Source organism: Labeo rohita, chromosome 9 (assembly GCF_022985175.1).
Source record: "Labeo rohita strain BAU-BD-2019 chromosome 9, IGBB_LRoh.1.0, whole genome shotgun sequence".
Lineage (NCBI taxonomy): Eukaryota > Metazoa > Chordata > Actinopteri > Cypriniformes > Cyprinidae > Labeo > Labeo rohita.
This window is the reverse complement of record NC_066877.1, coordinates 10,861,673-10,878,305: the sequence shown is the minus strand read 5'-3', so window position 1 is coordinate 10,878,305 and position 16,633 is coordinate 10,861,673. Positions and strand designations below refer to the sequence as shown.

Below are 16,633 nucleotides of genomic sequence, written 5' to 3'. Positions count from 1 at the left end.
ATCCTTTTCGTGACCTAATGGCTATGTTTCAAAACCATTTAAAGATGAGCTACAGACACAAGTCTGTTCCAAAAGGTAGGCAGGATAATTACTGCACTCATGATGCTGACCGTGTAGAAATTAATGTTTTTGAGGAAAACATTCCAGGATTTTTCTCCATATACTGGATTTCAATGAGGATCAGTGGGTTGAAGGTAGTGTTGCCAAGTCTGTGGATTTTCACAGGTTTAAGCGACCCCAATAACATGATATTTTTATCCTCTGAAATTCTAATTTACCAGAGGAATCCTGCCAAAAATGCGAATTTTACTCATTTGAATGCACATTTTACTGGGGGACCCCCACCAAAACATGATTGGGCTAGTTTAGGGCCAGTTCTAAGATGCAGTTGAGCGGGTTTTGTTGTGAAAACCTGGCGACCCTTGTTAAAGGCCCAAATTGCAGTTTCAATGCAGCTTCAAAGGGCTGAGGTCGAGCGCAAGAGTAGGTTAAAAAGTATATAAATGTTCTTTTTTTAAAGGGGTCATCAGATGCCCATTTTCCACAAGTTGATATGATTCTTTAGGGTCTTAATGAAAAGGCTATAACATGCTTTGGTTAAAATTTCTCAATGGTAGTGTAAAAAACACCCTTTTTCATCCTGTTCTGGTCGAGGTTGCTTTAAATGTTAATGAGCACTGCTCGCCCCACCCCTCGCTTCTCTCTGTGGAGTGACAAGCCAGTTTACTTTAGCCGCATTTAACCGCTAAACTTGCTAACTAGCACGTTATTAGGAAAGGCGATTGCAAAGATTCATAAAAAACCCTTATACTCAAATCTGCTGTAAGTGAGAAAGAAAGACGTGAACATCTTGGATTACAAAGGGGTAAATTATAAGGAAATTTTATTTTGGAAGTAAACTAATCCTTTAGAAATATAATGCGTGCTCTGTACTGCAATGCGCATTAGAGTGTCACATTGTTAGCGTAGCAACGTGCTTACTTCAGATTTCCATGCTGCTCTAAACACTGGATGCCTGTCCAGGTTTTGAAAAGATGTATTGCCTCCAAAGTGGCATTCCTTGCTTTAGTAACAACTGGTTGAGAGCCCACCTTCAGTCCCTGCAGAGAACTGTGTTTGCAGACTGTGTGGCTAGACTATCAACACTGTTTACTTCATCTATGCATGATGAGAGAGAGAGCTGAATAGGAAATGTGGAATAAGGCAATGCTGAGAATGGGCCGTGCTTTGGGAGATGAGTCATTTTACTCAGACACAATGTATGGAGGGAAAGAAAAAGGGAACAAGTGAGCGGGAAATGGAAGGAGAGAGGAACCACCATGAGTGGATATCAAATTGATATTTAACTAGCCTAACCAGTCCTTAGTCAACTAGCTTTTATACTAATCAACCAATACCAAACCACCCTAGACCAGTATGGAAATTCACATCGGAGCTGCTCTTTTGAGATGGGTGGAGGAGGAGTGGGAATTACAGACCAAGGCGGAAAGGCTGGACGAAAAAGGGAGGTTATGACAGAGTTTAAGGAGAAATAAGTGGAAAGATGAAACATAGGGGTGTGGTGGCAGACAAGCAGACTAAACTTCATGAGGTCAAAGGGGAAACCCTGTAGCGCAGCCAGTTTTCAGCATGTGTGCATATAAACATCTGTCAGTTAGGACTGAGATGCCTGGATATGATCCCTAAGCTGCATAATCATATCTGACAGGGAGGTTAAATAAATTAAGTATAGCGCTTAGCTGCTGATGGAGCCAGTTTGGCGTCCAGTGGAAAGACACTGAGCTGTTACTACCTTGGGATCAACATAGATCAAATAAATAGCGTATACCGCAATATGCTTATAAGCACTACAACACTACACGCACCCATGATAAGAGCTGTTATTAAATGTTTAAAAAAGCTAAAAGTCTGTTTCACTCCACCCTGCCCTGTGTCTGTAAGTCTCGAGAACACAATTAAACCATCTGTCCACTTCACAAAGAGTTCGTTGTGACGTCTCCCAGTATGGCGTTGCGTGACAGTTTCGTCTTGCGAAGCTAATGCGAGGATCCGAGGTGGCTGTGTTTAAGCATGTTAATGGATAGATCATTTTACGACTTGTGCTAGTGTTTACTAGGCATTTACAACTGCGATTGTGTTGGATCCCCAGCAGAGCTCAATAGTCCCAACTTTGTCCTTAATTCATCTGCCTGGCCAAGAGACAAAAACAATAATTGCTAGAAAAACAGCAGGGAACAAGTCAGGGAGTTTAAAGAAACAAGGCAGAGCCAGGGTGATGATTTTAGCTGAGAAGAGTCTGGCTTTGTGTTAAACAGAAGAGACTGATATATAATTTGTGCATTTACGAGGCCTACGGATCAGACTTAACAGTAGCTTCTATCTTTGTGTACTACGCTGAAATCATAGGCCGTAAATAACCATACTTAACCTTTATGTGGTTTAAATAGTCACAGGGCTTCAGAGACATAGAAAGGTAGAGAACAGGGTCAGGATGAAGTTTAAAACACTTCACGATAAGTAAAAAAATTATAAATGTGAAATATATTTTTATTTATTTCGATATAATAAAATACAACAATTTATTTAAAAAATATAATAAATTAATATTATATTTAATTGCATTAATTATTATTAAATATTTTAAACACTATACTTATATAATGTATTTAAATATAATTAAATATAACAATTAATTTAAATGTATAGTAAATTAATATTACATTTAAATGCATTAAATATTAAAAAAATATTTTAAACATATTTATATAAAAATAATTATATACAAATAATTTCTGTTTCTATTTTTCAAATGTACAATTAAAAAAATATATCTAAAAATATAAAATATCTAAAAGTTTTTTTTACATTTTCAAAAATCATGTTTTTTATTATGTTATCATGTTTTTAATGTGTTATATTGTTGTTAATTAGCTGTATTTTTTTTTTAGTTATTTTTACTTTATATCAAAATAACCCAACTGCAGTTGAATTGATATTAATTGGAATGCACAATGAAAAAACATGATTTTTAAAAATATTTTATATATATATATATATACATTTTTATTTATTAAAATATAATTAAATATAACTACAAATACTATTAATCAATGGTCAATATTTATCAAGTAGTGTGTCTGTGTGTGTACATACATACATATATACATATATATATATATATATATATATATATATATTTAATATTTTAAATATATAATAACGTTCAACAATGTTTAAAATAAATTAAACATTAACTTGCAAAAACAAGTAAAAAATGATAAATGGTAAACATATTTGTATTTATATACATATATTTAAATACAACATTTAGTTTAATATATAATAAATTATTATTATATTTATTGCATTAAATGTTATAAAATATTTAAAACACTATATTTAAAACATTTTTTATTTATTAATTATTATCAATTCTATTTATATTTTATATTTTAAATAGTGCTGTCAAACAATTAATCGCAATTAATTGAATCTAAAATAAACGTTTTTTAAACAATATATGTGTGTGTACTGTGTATACTGATTATGTATATATAAATACACACATTTATTATTTAATATACACATTATTTAATATACATGGAAATACATGTAAATATTTTCAAAATATATACTGAATGTGTATATGTATTTCATAAAAATACACTGTATACACGTATATTATTTAAAAACTTTTATTTTGGATGCGATTAATCATTTGACAGCACTAATTTTAAACATATAAGTTTAAAATAATTTAAATATTAACATATTAAAACACATTATTAAAATTATAGTTCTACGTGTAACCAAAATAACAGACAAATAACACATGGCAACACACTATAAACTCCTCCGAATACCTTAGCAAGCACATAGTGATGCCCTGGTAGTAGTATCATGGTGGCTAGTGCTTACATTTTCTTCAAAAGATGTAAAAAATCTAGTCTGAACATTTGCAGCAGAGCACCAGATGGGAGTGAATACAGAAAGTTAAAAAAAGAGACATCTGTTTTAAGTCTTAGAACTGTGTAAACCTGAGAACTACTGGGAAACTGTCCACTTTCCTCTTTTCCAAATGTAGCAATGTGTCTGATTCAATATGGAGTTCTGTTTACTAATGGACGCGCAAAGAAATCCCCTGCGGGAGGAAAGCACGGAAAAGGATGTGTGATGTAATGGAACGTGCCGCATCTTCTGTCAATCAAGCCAAGGGTGGAGGGAGAACGAGAGACGAAAATAACAACAGTACTATCCCGTGCACAAACCACTAAGGGGTAAGCAAAGTGCTGGAACGAAACACATATCAGACTTTCCTGTCTCTGTCTTTTGATCTCTCTCTCTCTGTTGCTGTGCTCACTGGAAGTGCTCGGTGAAGACACTTTCAACAAAAGCTGCTGAAAAATTAATGCTCCAGTTTCAACAAAGGAATGTCAAAAGCCATCCCATAAATCTCTCTTTAAAAACACTTCTATGTATAATTAATAGATCCAAAATGTTAATAAATGCCAAAAGGACAAAGGGCAAAATTCAGTGAGAAGAGTGAGAGAGCTAGAAGTGGCAGGTTGTGACAGGCTTTGTCGCTCTGCCGAGAAGGGTTTGTAAAACATGACTCACGAACGTCAAAGTCTTCACTAGCGATTGCTAATTCCCGCCGAATTCGTCCCACTTCAAGAATCATGCTTTAAAACGAATCCGCTCAAACTGTGAAAATACAGTCAAACTCCATGTACCGTTATAATTCATGCATTTCTGCTGCTGTCCAATAGAGGGAGGAGTCGACACAGCTGCCAGTGAAACACATGCAGAGAGCTCAAGCCTGAACGTTTTCATGATTCCCAGAAATGTGTGTCAAAGCTTTGTTTATTGGATATTTAATTAAAGTGAAGAGAGTGTGCGTAATGCCGACTAGAGCCAGACCCAGCGGGGCGTCACAGGAAGGCTCCAATAATCACTAGGCAAGAAACATCAGCAGTCTTTTCTGAATCAACTCATTTTTTAAAGCAGCAGAATTAAAAAAATACGATTCATTATATAAAAGAAAGTAAACAAGATTGCCTTGTTGCCTCTTGGTGTATGAAATACAGACTTGGCAGTTTTGATATGCGCCCAATTTTTGCCCCTTAATATTTACAATATTTGCACTTTCAAACAAAAATCATTATTGCAGATTATTGCTCTTTATATTGTAATATTGATTTTTAATACTGATATATAAAACAACATAAAACATTTTTGTTTCATCATGGGCACGTCATATTCTGGACTCAGAGACAAACATAGTCCATGACGTTAGTCTACTCCAGTGCAAGTTATGCAAAAATTCCCATTATAATCACTGAAGCTACCAAATTAATTTTTTATTTACATCCTATCTGCACTGTGTTGTTTATGATGAGGGAATTCAACACACTCATCCACAGCTCCAGCATTTTCAGTGCTGACTAACCTAAGCGCCTCTGATTGGCCAATGCATTCCTAAACTCATCAGAAATGCATGTGATTGGTTATAAGGCTCAACGCTGTACAAAGCAGCATGTAAAAGAAATCTGATGCAGTGTGAGTGAATCTAAATGTAATTCTGTGAATTGACACTTTTCATTCATTTTCACATTTCATTTTAATTGCAACAGCCGTAATACAGTGTTTAATTGTGCAGGGACATTTTTTGCCTCTTTGTCTTGAATATAGGGGCATTTTTGTTCAGTTTGGTGGCATTTTTGTCACAAGTCCTCATTAATTTCCGACCCTGATAGATATATAGATTTAAATTTCCTAAATAATCATCAACTACATATGTGACCCTGAACCACAAAACCAGTCATAAGGGTGAGTTTTCTGGAAATTGAGATATATACATCATCTGAAATCATCTGAAAGCAGAATAAATAATCTTTCCATTGATGTATGGCTTGTTAGGATATGATAATATTTGGCCAAAATACAACTGTTTAAATATCTGGAATTTGAGGTTGCCAAAAAAATTCAAAATATTGAGAAAATCACCTTTAAAATTGTCCAAATGAAGCTCTTAGCAATGCATATTACTAATCAAAAATTAAGTTTTGATACATTTATGGTAGGAAATTTACAAAATATCTTCATGGAACATGGTCTTCATGGTCTTTTCTTAATATCCAAGAAAAATCGATAATTTTGACCCATACAATGTATTTTTGGCTTTTGCTACAAATATACCCGTGCTACTTAAGACTGGTTTTGTGGTCCAGGGTCACATATAGCCTCAGAACCTTTTCTGCTTACCTGCAGTCCAGTTTCTCCAGCTCAAAGTGCGGGTTGAAGTTTAGGACGATACGCTGCGACGGTTCGGGCGCTGTGATCACCCATCGACAGTTCTGGTGGGGCGGGTACTCCAGCGGATAACCAGGTGTAGTGATGTATCCTGCGTCACTGGCATCCAAATGCCCACCACATGGCTCTGTGAAGACGAGAGGTAAAAAATAATTTAGCTTAAATAATATTTAGGATTTAAAACCAGTTAATTTAGATGGCCATTCTGTAGCTGTTTGAAGTGATTCAGTACCCATGAATCAATATGACACAAATGACTCTAATTGAGTGAAAGGAAATAGCTGACCTCTGCTAGTCAATAAGTGAAGCAGTCATGACTTGGCAACTAAAGGCTTTTGTTCAGTGTCCCGATGTTTAATACGAATGAACACAAACTTGGGAAATCAAAGAATCTGCTGTGTCCAGTGTCAAACACACTTGTCCCAGCTGTCATCTGGTATACAACTGTATCACTGACAACAAGCAATCTGCAAACATTAGGACACATTCTTCAACAGTCTCTTCAGAATAAAAAACACTCTATCACAAATGACAAGCTATTCAGTGACAGGAAGTGTGTCTGCATGAGGTCAAAGGTCAACCCAATGCTGTGATCAGTCACAAAGATGCCTTTCTGTGTGGAAAGCGCAGAGATAGTGCACTCATTCTCTCTCTCCCCTGCCTGTGTTTACCATTCTCCTCCCGAACAAGCCCTCGGCTCCCACAGCTCAAATAATTGATATGGCTCTCATTCATTATTGCTCTGATCATAGTATTGAGGCACAGCTGTTTAACCTCTGCTAGAGCGCTACGATGTCAGCGCGCATATTCGCGGAGAGGCGGCATATAAATGTTTTAATGTGCGGAGACACTGAATGATTCAAGATGGCTTCAGGAACTTGCCTGGAGAAGATATTCTGAAGATTGTTTCTTGAGCTGTTCTTGTTGATGCAAAGACATTGTCATTGGGGTTCAAATATGTTTTGGATCCCACTGACAAAAGCATTTGAAACAATATCTTCTTTGGGTTCTGCCGAAAGTCAAACAGGTTTGAAACTATACGAGGGTAGGTAAACAACAACAACTTGTTTCTTTTTTTAATATAACACTTTCTTTAAACAGAAAGCACTACAGTCAAACTGCAGTTGAAAGCAGTGCCATCCAAATGTTTAATACTCAGCAGATCACAGGCGTTCCAATTCTGTGGGAATCTGTGGAATTCTGTGGTGCCGGATTCCGTGTGGTCCTGCTCATCATACACCAGCAGTGGCCCAGAAAAGATGGACACACGGCACGCACGGCATGCACTTTGCTGCCGTTACTTGAAATTCACAACAAATACACCGCAACCAACATGCACTGAGCCGATGTTGTAGCGTCACACATAGTGGCCCAGTGGGGACGCTGGGAAGGAGTTCAGAGGAAGTGAGGGCTTTGATTGACAGTTTGAGGTCTGTGGCTGGTTTCCACAGCGCTTTCTGCGAACAATTACAACTCATCTGTATTGCACACTTGATCTCTCACACTCAGTCACCGACTTTCTCACCGTCGGAAAACAAGATTGATGTGGTAGGATGCGACCTCTTCATGCCTTCCAGATTTACACTGCATTCAAAGAATACTGCAACTAAACCAGGCAAAATACAGCCTAATTTTGAAACCAGCAGACCGCTCACCTTTGCTCCAACACAGTGCTTCGCCAAATACTGAATAGGGCAATGACATCTTGCGATTGCAATCCAACAGGGCAAGTTATGAAAAAACTCCCACTATAATCACTGAAGCTACAAAATCAATCTTTTATTTACATCGTATCTGCACTGTGTTGTTTATGATGAGGAAATTTGTGAGTGTGCGCATTCAAAGTTCCGGCACTTTCACCGCTGACTAATCTAGGCACCTCTGATTGGTCAGTGCATTCTTAAGATCAACAGAAACGCGTCTGATTGGTTATAAACCTCAACGCTGCATAAAATAGTGTGTAAAAGAAATCTGATGCAACGCATCTTGCTTCAAACAACAAACTTTGTACTAAATAGCCAAACAACAGTTTCTTGCAAGTGCAATGTTTTATATTGGAGAAAAATATTTGGTTTAAACAAAAAGAATATTCTTAAAGTTTTATAATTTTATAAACAGCCTAGATTTTTTAAACAGTCCTTGATATTTTTTTATATTTTACGTGCTTTAGATGTAAAATCGTTTGCATCTCAGAAAAGTCTTTAATTTATCCTTTCTAAAACACAACGACTATAGACACACACATGCAGATGGCCGTCTTTGTCGGTTGCGTCAGATCCCATGCTGTTTCTGAATGTCCCATCACTAGTACTGCATTTTTAAGACAGCATGTCAAGTTAAAAATAGCCCAAGTTTTAGAAACACATCTCTGTTGCTTTTCATCCAGTTGTTTTTCAACACAACAATGTGTCTTTACATAAATGCACTTCATCAACCTGAAACATTCTGACTAGCCGTTCGAGCAACCCACTGACTCATTGAATTAGTAAATATGTAGCTTTGCGCTAAACACACTCCTGTAGGCTGCATCTGAACAATCCCAGAATCATCACTTTCTCATATGTTCCGGGTCGATTCGTTTGTGTATGCGAGTACTCGCAGAAAGAAGGGTCGACAGGCTGATGGGTCTCATTAGGAGGTGTTCTTCCTCCCTAAGCTCTGGGCCTCAACAGAACCGGTCTGACAGTGCAGAGATTCATTTCCGCTCTGAGCAGAGAGAGCGACAGATACTGCAGTAGTGTTGTGTTGCTGTGTGTGGTGGCCTCATGAATTATTGTGTCTGCACTGCTAAAAGAGTCTATCCATCTACAGTCTCTGCCACATGCTATCACAGCAATACATGAATGGGCCAGAGTCAACACACTGTGTGTGTGTGTGTGCATGCATGTGTGTTTGTGGATGATTTGCTGTGCGCCAAGTACAGATGAAATTTATGTGTTGGGGAATGGAAATGTTATTTCGCTGAAAACGTAAAACACGATTTTGTTTCACTGAACTTTTTTAAAGTTGCACTACTAAAGAAAGCATACAGAAATAAACCGTTCTAGCATTTAAGATCATGTATGCTCACATGAGATTAATAATAAAAGCTAATAATTTTGAGAACATCATTTTGAGACAACAGTACAATCCATGATAATTAAACATTTAAAAAATAAATAACAAAAATGAATAATGTATAAATAATGCATTTCTAAAATGTGACCCTGGACCACAAAACCAGTCATAAGGGTCCATTTTTTGAAAGTGAAATAAATAATTCTGAAAGTGGAATAAATACGCTATTCTATTGATAGAATTGTTAGAATAAGACAATATTTGCCCGAGCTATTTGGAATATTTTGAATCTGAGGGTGCAAAAAAAAATCAAAATTCTGAGAAAATCACTTTTAAAGTTCTTGGCAATGCATGTTACCAATCAGAAATAAAGTTTTGATATATTTGCAGTAGGAAATGTACAAAATATCTTCATCGAACATGATCTTTCTTTAATATCCTAATGATTTATGGCATAAAAGAAAAATTGATAATACAAATGACCCATACAGTGTATTTTGGCTATTGATACAAATATATCCATGCTACTTAAGACTAGTTTTGTGGTCTAGGGTCACAAATGTGCACAACAATGTGCAAATCCTACATCCACACCACTAGGTGTTAGTATAAGTCCAATACAACTGCCTTACCAGACAGTGCAACAAAAATTACTGTACGCAACTGTAAAATTACCTATCTTAATCGGAGCAATAAATGACAAACTGTCCAAAGTTTATTCACAGAGTCGGCCTGCCAAAATATCATGTGATGTCCCACACTACAGCAATTAGATCTCCTTCACAAAATCAAATTTCGGCGGAACCAGTTTCTAAAAATGTTTGCGCACATTCTACATCCACACCACTAGGTGTCAGCGCCTGGAAGCTGACCTGTATTATTTGGGTCAATAAATGATAAGACTGTTCAGCGCTGGTCTCATAGCATCAGCCTTCCCACACTACAGCAAAACGTCACACTGTTCAATAGAAACTAAATCTACTAATAGCGCTCCTTCGATTCACAAAATCAAATATTGGCCCGAACCAATCAATAGCTTTGATTGTTGGGCAAATCAATAGTATCTTCCATCCTCACTTAGCATAAGACTCACGCCATGCTCACTATTCGCCACAACCGTGTTCTGCTGAGTACACACAACAACCGCTACAGATCTCATCCTGTCAGAGCTTCCGGTGTCGGCACTTTGTCAATTCGCACAACCCCGCTCCTCTCCTTTCTTTAGATACGCGTCGTTTCTCCCCGCCTCACTTCCTGCAGGATTGAGGATGCTGCCGGTGGGTATGCCTGCCGCCGGCCCCCTCGCTTTAGGGCCATAAGTAACTGTAAACGGTGCTGAGCAGGTGGGTGGGGGAACGAGAATGGAGCTGCATTATTTATGGGTTTCTTGCTTGTTTTGAATTTCATCCCAATAGCACTGTTTCAGCACTTTTCCAGCGCCTGCCACACGAGAGTGAGTGAACGAGTGCCGGCGCATTTGCTGGCGCGAATACAAATATCTGACCTTCTTTTAGCTGATTTACAGGCCCATTTTCTGCTGAGGGAGTGCTAATATTACCCATTACATGAGACGGAAAAGAGAAGAAAACAGTCCAGGGAGCAGACATGACAACAAACTGCAGTGATTTACATAATGGCCATTGTTGGTGGAGATCCGGTGTGTTTAACGATTGAAACGGATTAGAAATTGCAGAAACTTTTTGAAACTAATTGGCCCATCATCCAAACCAAAACATTTGTTTCTGCTTAAACTCTGCGGTTCATGGGTTGCTGATCTAGAAATTTTACAGGTGAGGTCACATTTACTTTTGGTCTACGGAATTCTGAGGGCAAATCAGGTCAATCCGATAGGAATCTGTGCGATCGGGAGTTTCGCATGAGGGCAGCTTTGCTCATATTCACATTGGTCATGGGAAATTGCTACAACAACCTACAGAAAGTGACATCTGTGTGAGCTGTGCTTAATGTATCACTAAATTACAGACAACAGCCAATGGACTTTTTTGCATGTGTTATTCGAAAGGCTCCTAATTCTGCAAAAGTCACTTAGATATATGTAATCTGAAGAGATTAGACATGAAATGCATCGCCCTGATCTTGGTATCAAACTCATTGTTAGAACACAGAGTACCTTAAACACACACAAAGAGGTTGCCAGAAGTCCACATCTGCCTTTCATCAGCATCAACAGTATAAAGGGCTCAGAGGAGGTGCTGCTGGACGAAACCTAACGCTACACACACACACATAGAAAGTGAAGCTCCAACAGACTAAAAGCAGGTGACTCACATTAAGAGCTGGATGAACAAGTCAACAGTGAAACTCAGAACCAATCGCCTATAAAAACCAAAGATGTGCGCATGGAAAATGAAATAAGCTCGGGGCCACTGAACAGCAGAAAACGAACATGACAAATGGGCTTAGCAGGGATCCGATGAAACTTTAAAGAGATCCCATTCACTCTGTACGCCACGGAAAACAACCAGCGCCAGGAGAGAATTGCTCTCATATTCCCTCGGAAATTCGGCACGACACACAGCGGTCTCTATCAGGATACTGATGTGTGCTAAACTGCAGTTGAGTTTGCTCCGGTAGCTGCAGTTTCTCTGGAGCGTGTTGAGGATCTGCAGGTGGTCAGGTGTGTCTGCACAGCTGCATAAGCATGTAATCAATCGCAGCGTTGCCTCCAGGCGCAGGTGGCCGAGGCTTTGCCAACAACATGCTCTTTGCGCTCGTACCAGTAGGTACACCGGGAAAAATATGGACGAGCATCCGGACATGCTGTCTTTCAGGCTCAAACATGTAGATGCACACGCATCCGCATGCTATCGCCACACACGGCTCATCTGCTCGGCAGCCATGACCGCCGCCACGGGAGAGGAGCTGGAAAATATCAGCAGCTGACTGGCGGAAGTCAATAAGGTTTCTCATTTTCACTGAGCGAGCGTCTGCTGATGAATAGCTGATATTTAATCGCAGTGATGAGACACTTAGAGCTCCACCATTCTGTCTTATTACATTCTGTCCGCATTAGAACAAGAGGCTTCGGCCCCCCTGTCGTTTAGCGTGTGCTTCATCAGCTGCTCAGTCCAGCTCACTTCAGCAGGGCTTCCTGTCCCAGCAGTAGATGGTTAAGCCATTCTCCCTTTCTCAAAACCATTCATCCATCTGATTCAGACCGTCTGAAGCTTAACAGGACTAATTAAGGCACTGTTGTTGTGTTGGAAAGATAGCTGGGCTTTTAGAAGGACCCCTGTGGAGAGCTCTCTCTTGGATCAGGTGCAGATCCCAACACAGATCTGTTGGGTCTGGCAGCACTGCCGTCGACATTTGGTTGGAAAATACAGCTAATGCTAGTCCAAAAGAACTTTACTGGAGGGAAAATGTTGAAAGAGTAAAAAGAGACCTAACAAAAACTTAACTTGAACACTTCTGTCTTCATTTATTCACCCTAATGACTTTCTTCCATGAAACACAAAAGGACACTTAGCAGTCTCCATTCACTTTCACTGTTTGGAATAAAAATGCAATAGAAGTGAATGGTGACTGAGACTGTAAGTCCTAACTGTTCATCTTTTGCGTTCCACAGAGGGCAGTTTGAAACAACATGAGGGTGAGTAAATGATGACACAATATTTATTTTGGAGTGAACTAATCCTCCAGTAAGTAGGTTATCTTGTGTGGAAATGACTCAATTTACATTAAAGTGTTCTGCTACTACGCATTTGCACACACAAATGATGTATAATGAAAACGTTATCTATTTTGTGAGGCTGCAAAGTTACAAAGAAATGAAAAAGAAATCTTGAAAAATATATGAATATTTCAGAGTGATCGCGTGATACGTAAAACGTGTAGACTACAACAATAAAAATCCCCGTTCAAAAAACCCTTCAAACTTGGTTTTCACCCGAGACAGACTCAATAAAGATACCACATCGACTCTGTAAAAGCAAAGTTATCTTTCACACATATGTTTACTTATTCATAAAGGTTAATAATGTCATTTTTTGTCATTTTTCCCTCTGATTTGCTAAAATATGTTACCGTTACAAGACTTTTTTAAAGGTTTACCTTAAAATACCTTAGCGTGACAGTGGCTGAAGTGAGTTTAATCGGTCAGGAAGGTTAATAAAACTCGCTAAAGATAGTTTGAATGCAAAACCTGTCTTTCGAATCACCAGCAACGAGTTCAGAAATGTCACATAAAAGCTATTAAAATACCAAAAACACAAAATCTATTAGTGTATACACAGTAATATGTGCAAACATATATAGATTATTGATCGCCTATAGGTAAATATACACATTATATTCTGTATCCCCGTTGATATTCTCTACGAGAGTCACTGGAGGTGCTTCGATCATGTGCCCGCGGCTGCACAAATACAGTCGTCAAGACTAAGTAACCATGACACAGGAACACTATGACTAGAAAAACACCGTAAATGATGAGTTACGACTTCGTAGGTCAAAAATACATATATTACATGTTTAAGGGTTAAGTGATAGGCGGCTTAATTTAGGATCCCGTTCGTGGCATGAAGAGAATCTGCTGCGTAATTTACTCTGGAGTTTATCTGTGCGTTTGTGAACAAAATGCCCCGAATCCTGAAACAACAATTAACCGTATTTCACTGCTAATTAAATAAAAACACACAAAATAGTGTTGTGAAAACGTGCGGTGGTGTCCAGTGTGGAGCGCGGCGTTCGTCGGAGCTCATGCCGAGCGCGCGTCACCTCCAGCGGGCAGGAGACTGCCAGCGCACGCGGTGAGCTTTCACCCATCACACTAAAACCTTCTGAAAGCTTCAGAGAGGCTCATCATCTTAATGTTGTCGTTCTGGTTTTGTTTTGCTATTTTCACTCTTTTGCCGTTTTTTCAGATAGTAAGTATTGAATATAGAATATTTGCCGTTTTGTCTGTCAGTTGTGAGGTACGATAACAGCCCTAAGCAAAATTCAGTACAAATACACAAAATGACATAAACTGAGATATATCAATAATGTGGTCGCAGTGCCTTCTGCAATATCACATTATAGCACACGCGTTTAATGGAAACCTATACTGATTCAGATAAAAAAAAAACAAATGGCAAGAAAAACTTACCCTCCTCTCCATAAACTAATGCCGCACACAAGACAAGTAAAGATCCACAGAGCTTTGTGAATAAATCCATCTTTTCTGGGTGATGTTCACCCAGTGCGCGTAGAGGAAATGCTGAAGTTCTTGTGATGTTCTTTGAAAATGTTCTTGTCCACTGATGATGTATCCACTTGTGCCTTTAGTCTGATAACAATTTCTTCCGCCTGCTTTCTCGATGTGCTTCAAAATGCTGGATGCGTAAATTCAACCCAGACTTGGCTGTTTAACATCTCCAGTTATATCCTAAACAAAAGCAACGTCAACGAAATAAAACGGCTGATTAAAACTAAACAACTTTGTCTTTGAATGCCAGAGTTCAGGGCGAAAACATATTTTGGCTTGATTTCCTCGAGCTATAGCAGCGGGTGAGTGAGTGAGTGAGGTGAGCGCCGCTTTCTCTCGCCTTCAAATCCAACTGACATGAAGCGTTTTCCCGGTTTCGTCCCCACAGAATCCAGCACAAAACGCTCTATCTTGATATTGGGAAACACTGGCCACGGCGGAAAACTGTCAGAAAAGGGCAGTTCGGGTAAGGTCGTCTGTGCAGAGGGTCCGTAACTGAAGTCTTGTGATAGAGATACTCCGTGCGCTGTGTCTTTGGCACTGCGCGTCTCTGCGTTTGAGCGCTGAGTCTTGCGCGGCAGCAGCAGCATGTGGATGTAATAGCATTAAGGACGGGCGCAGCTATCGCATTACAGTCAGCACCTCGGCCCGCCTCTCCAGTCTCTGATTAAAGACCAGCCACTAGTCCCGCAGTTACGCTATAAAAAGGCGAGCGAGAGAAACACAAGCGCCCACAGCCACACGGGCTCGTCAAACGCTCGTGGCTGTGCGAAACCACAGGCTGGTTTGGAGAGTTTCTTCAAGGAGGTACACGATGTATGCTGCTAACAATGGGTCACTGACAAATAATGGTCCAAAATTCTAAAATATCTTAAGTGTCTAGTTTAAAACATACGTGATATGTTTTTTGAAAAGCAATCTTTGTATTCGATTGTGGGTTTTATGTATTTTGGAAGAAATATTTATATAATAGCTATATTATTTTCAAAATAAAAGGAAATATTCAAAAAATGTCAAGTGGTGTAACCATTACATAAAAAATAGCACTGAAGTACATTCCTCCTTTTTAACAAGTTTATTTTAGATTTTAGAAAGTTATGTTAGTAAAAACAAAACCTGCAATAGCAAGAATCGCATTTTTCATGTATAAAACAGTGGTTACTCCATTTGACATGAACAAATTACTCATTTTCATTAAAAAAAAGTCCTAGTAAGTGATACTGTCTTTGTTTTATGGTTATGCCACATTGATTTTGGTGAACAGAAGTTTTTCAAATATTCATAATACTAAAAAACAAATAATTGAGGAAGAAAAAATGAAATATTATTATTGCACAGTTACACCACCTAGACAAATTTTTTAAAAAATCCCCCAAAATGATGTCATTCAGAAACGAAAAGCATGTTAATCATAGAAGAGGGCTGAAATAGATCCGGACAAAAATAAAAAAAAGCGTCACATCATTGACCAAGATTTAGCAATAACATAAGGGAACAACAGAAGGAAACTGTTGTAATTATGATAATTATATGTAAGCTGCCATTACGTTTGACAGCTTGTTACATGATTGATGTCAGAAACATAACAGTTTTGATGCCCTCCAGTTGACTTTAGGCAGAAAAGTGAAAATGCTGAGTTGAGCCATGCATTAGGTAAGGAAATGTGCATGGTAATGCGTGGCTGAGATTGAATTAATGCAAATGTTTTTGACAGCAAGCCAAGGCTAGATCAACAAGGGTATAGGGGTCAAACTTTGAGCAAAAATACAAGAAACTGAACAATCCAATGGTAAATGTTCCATGAAGACAGATGTTTGACAGAAACTAAAAACATCTGTTTTTTTTCCTTGTGACTGTTGAAAATACACACACACACTCACAGTTTAAATAATAACAACACGCAGAGGTTTGTGGTAGGATATGTGGGCCACTGAGAAAAGGAGAAGAGAAAGCAGAACTTGGGAGGAACAATCATGTCCCTCTGGGTCTGCCCATCCTGAGTCCTTTAATTTAGGCCCCCTGCATTCAAAAACATATGAAGGCAGAAATAAGATA

The 16,633-nt window shown here is 38.5% G+C and overlaps 1 protein-coding gene across 2 annotated transcripts in view; it reads right to left on the bottom strand.

Moving 5' to 3' along the window:
* nrp2b (neuropilin 2b) overlaps positions 1 to 15,283 on the bottom strand; it is an 82,437-nt gene extending 67,154 nt beyond the window's left edge. Inside the window, exons 1-2 of one of the 2 annotated variants that reach the window (XM_051118601.1) lie at positions 14,480 to 15,283; positions 6,265 to 6,439 (exon numbers count right to left, since the gene is read on the bottom strand). In XM_051118601.1, coding sequence (XP_050974558.1) covers positions 6,265 to 6,439; positions 14,480 to 14,549 — 245 coding nt within the window. In that variant the 5' untranslated portion in view covers positions 14,550 to 15,283. The remainder of the gene's footprint in view (positions 1 to 6,264; positions 6,440 to 14,479) is intronic. The other variant, XM_051118599.1, reaches the window with a different exon arrangement.
* Positions 15,284 to 16,633: the final 1,350 nt, after the last annotated feature.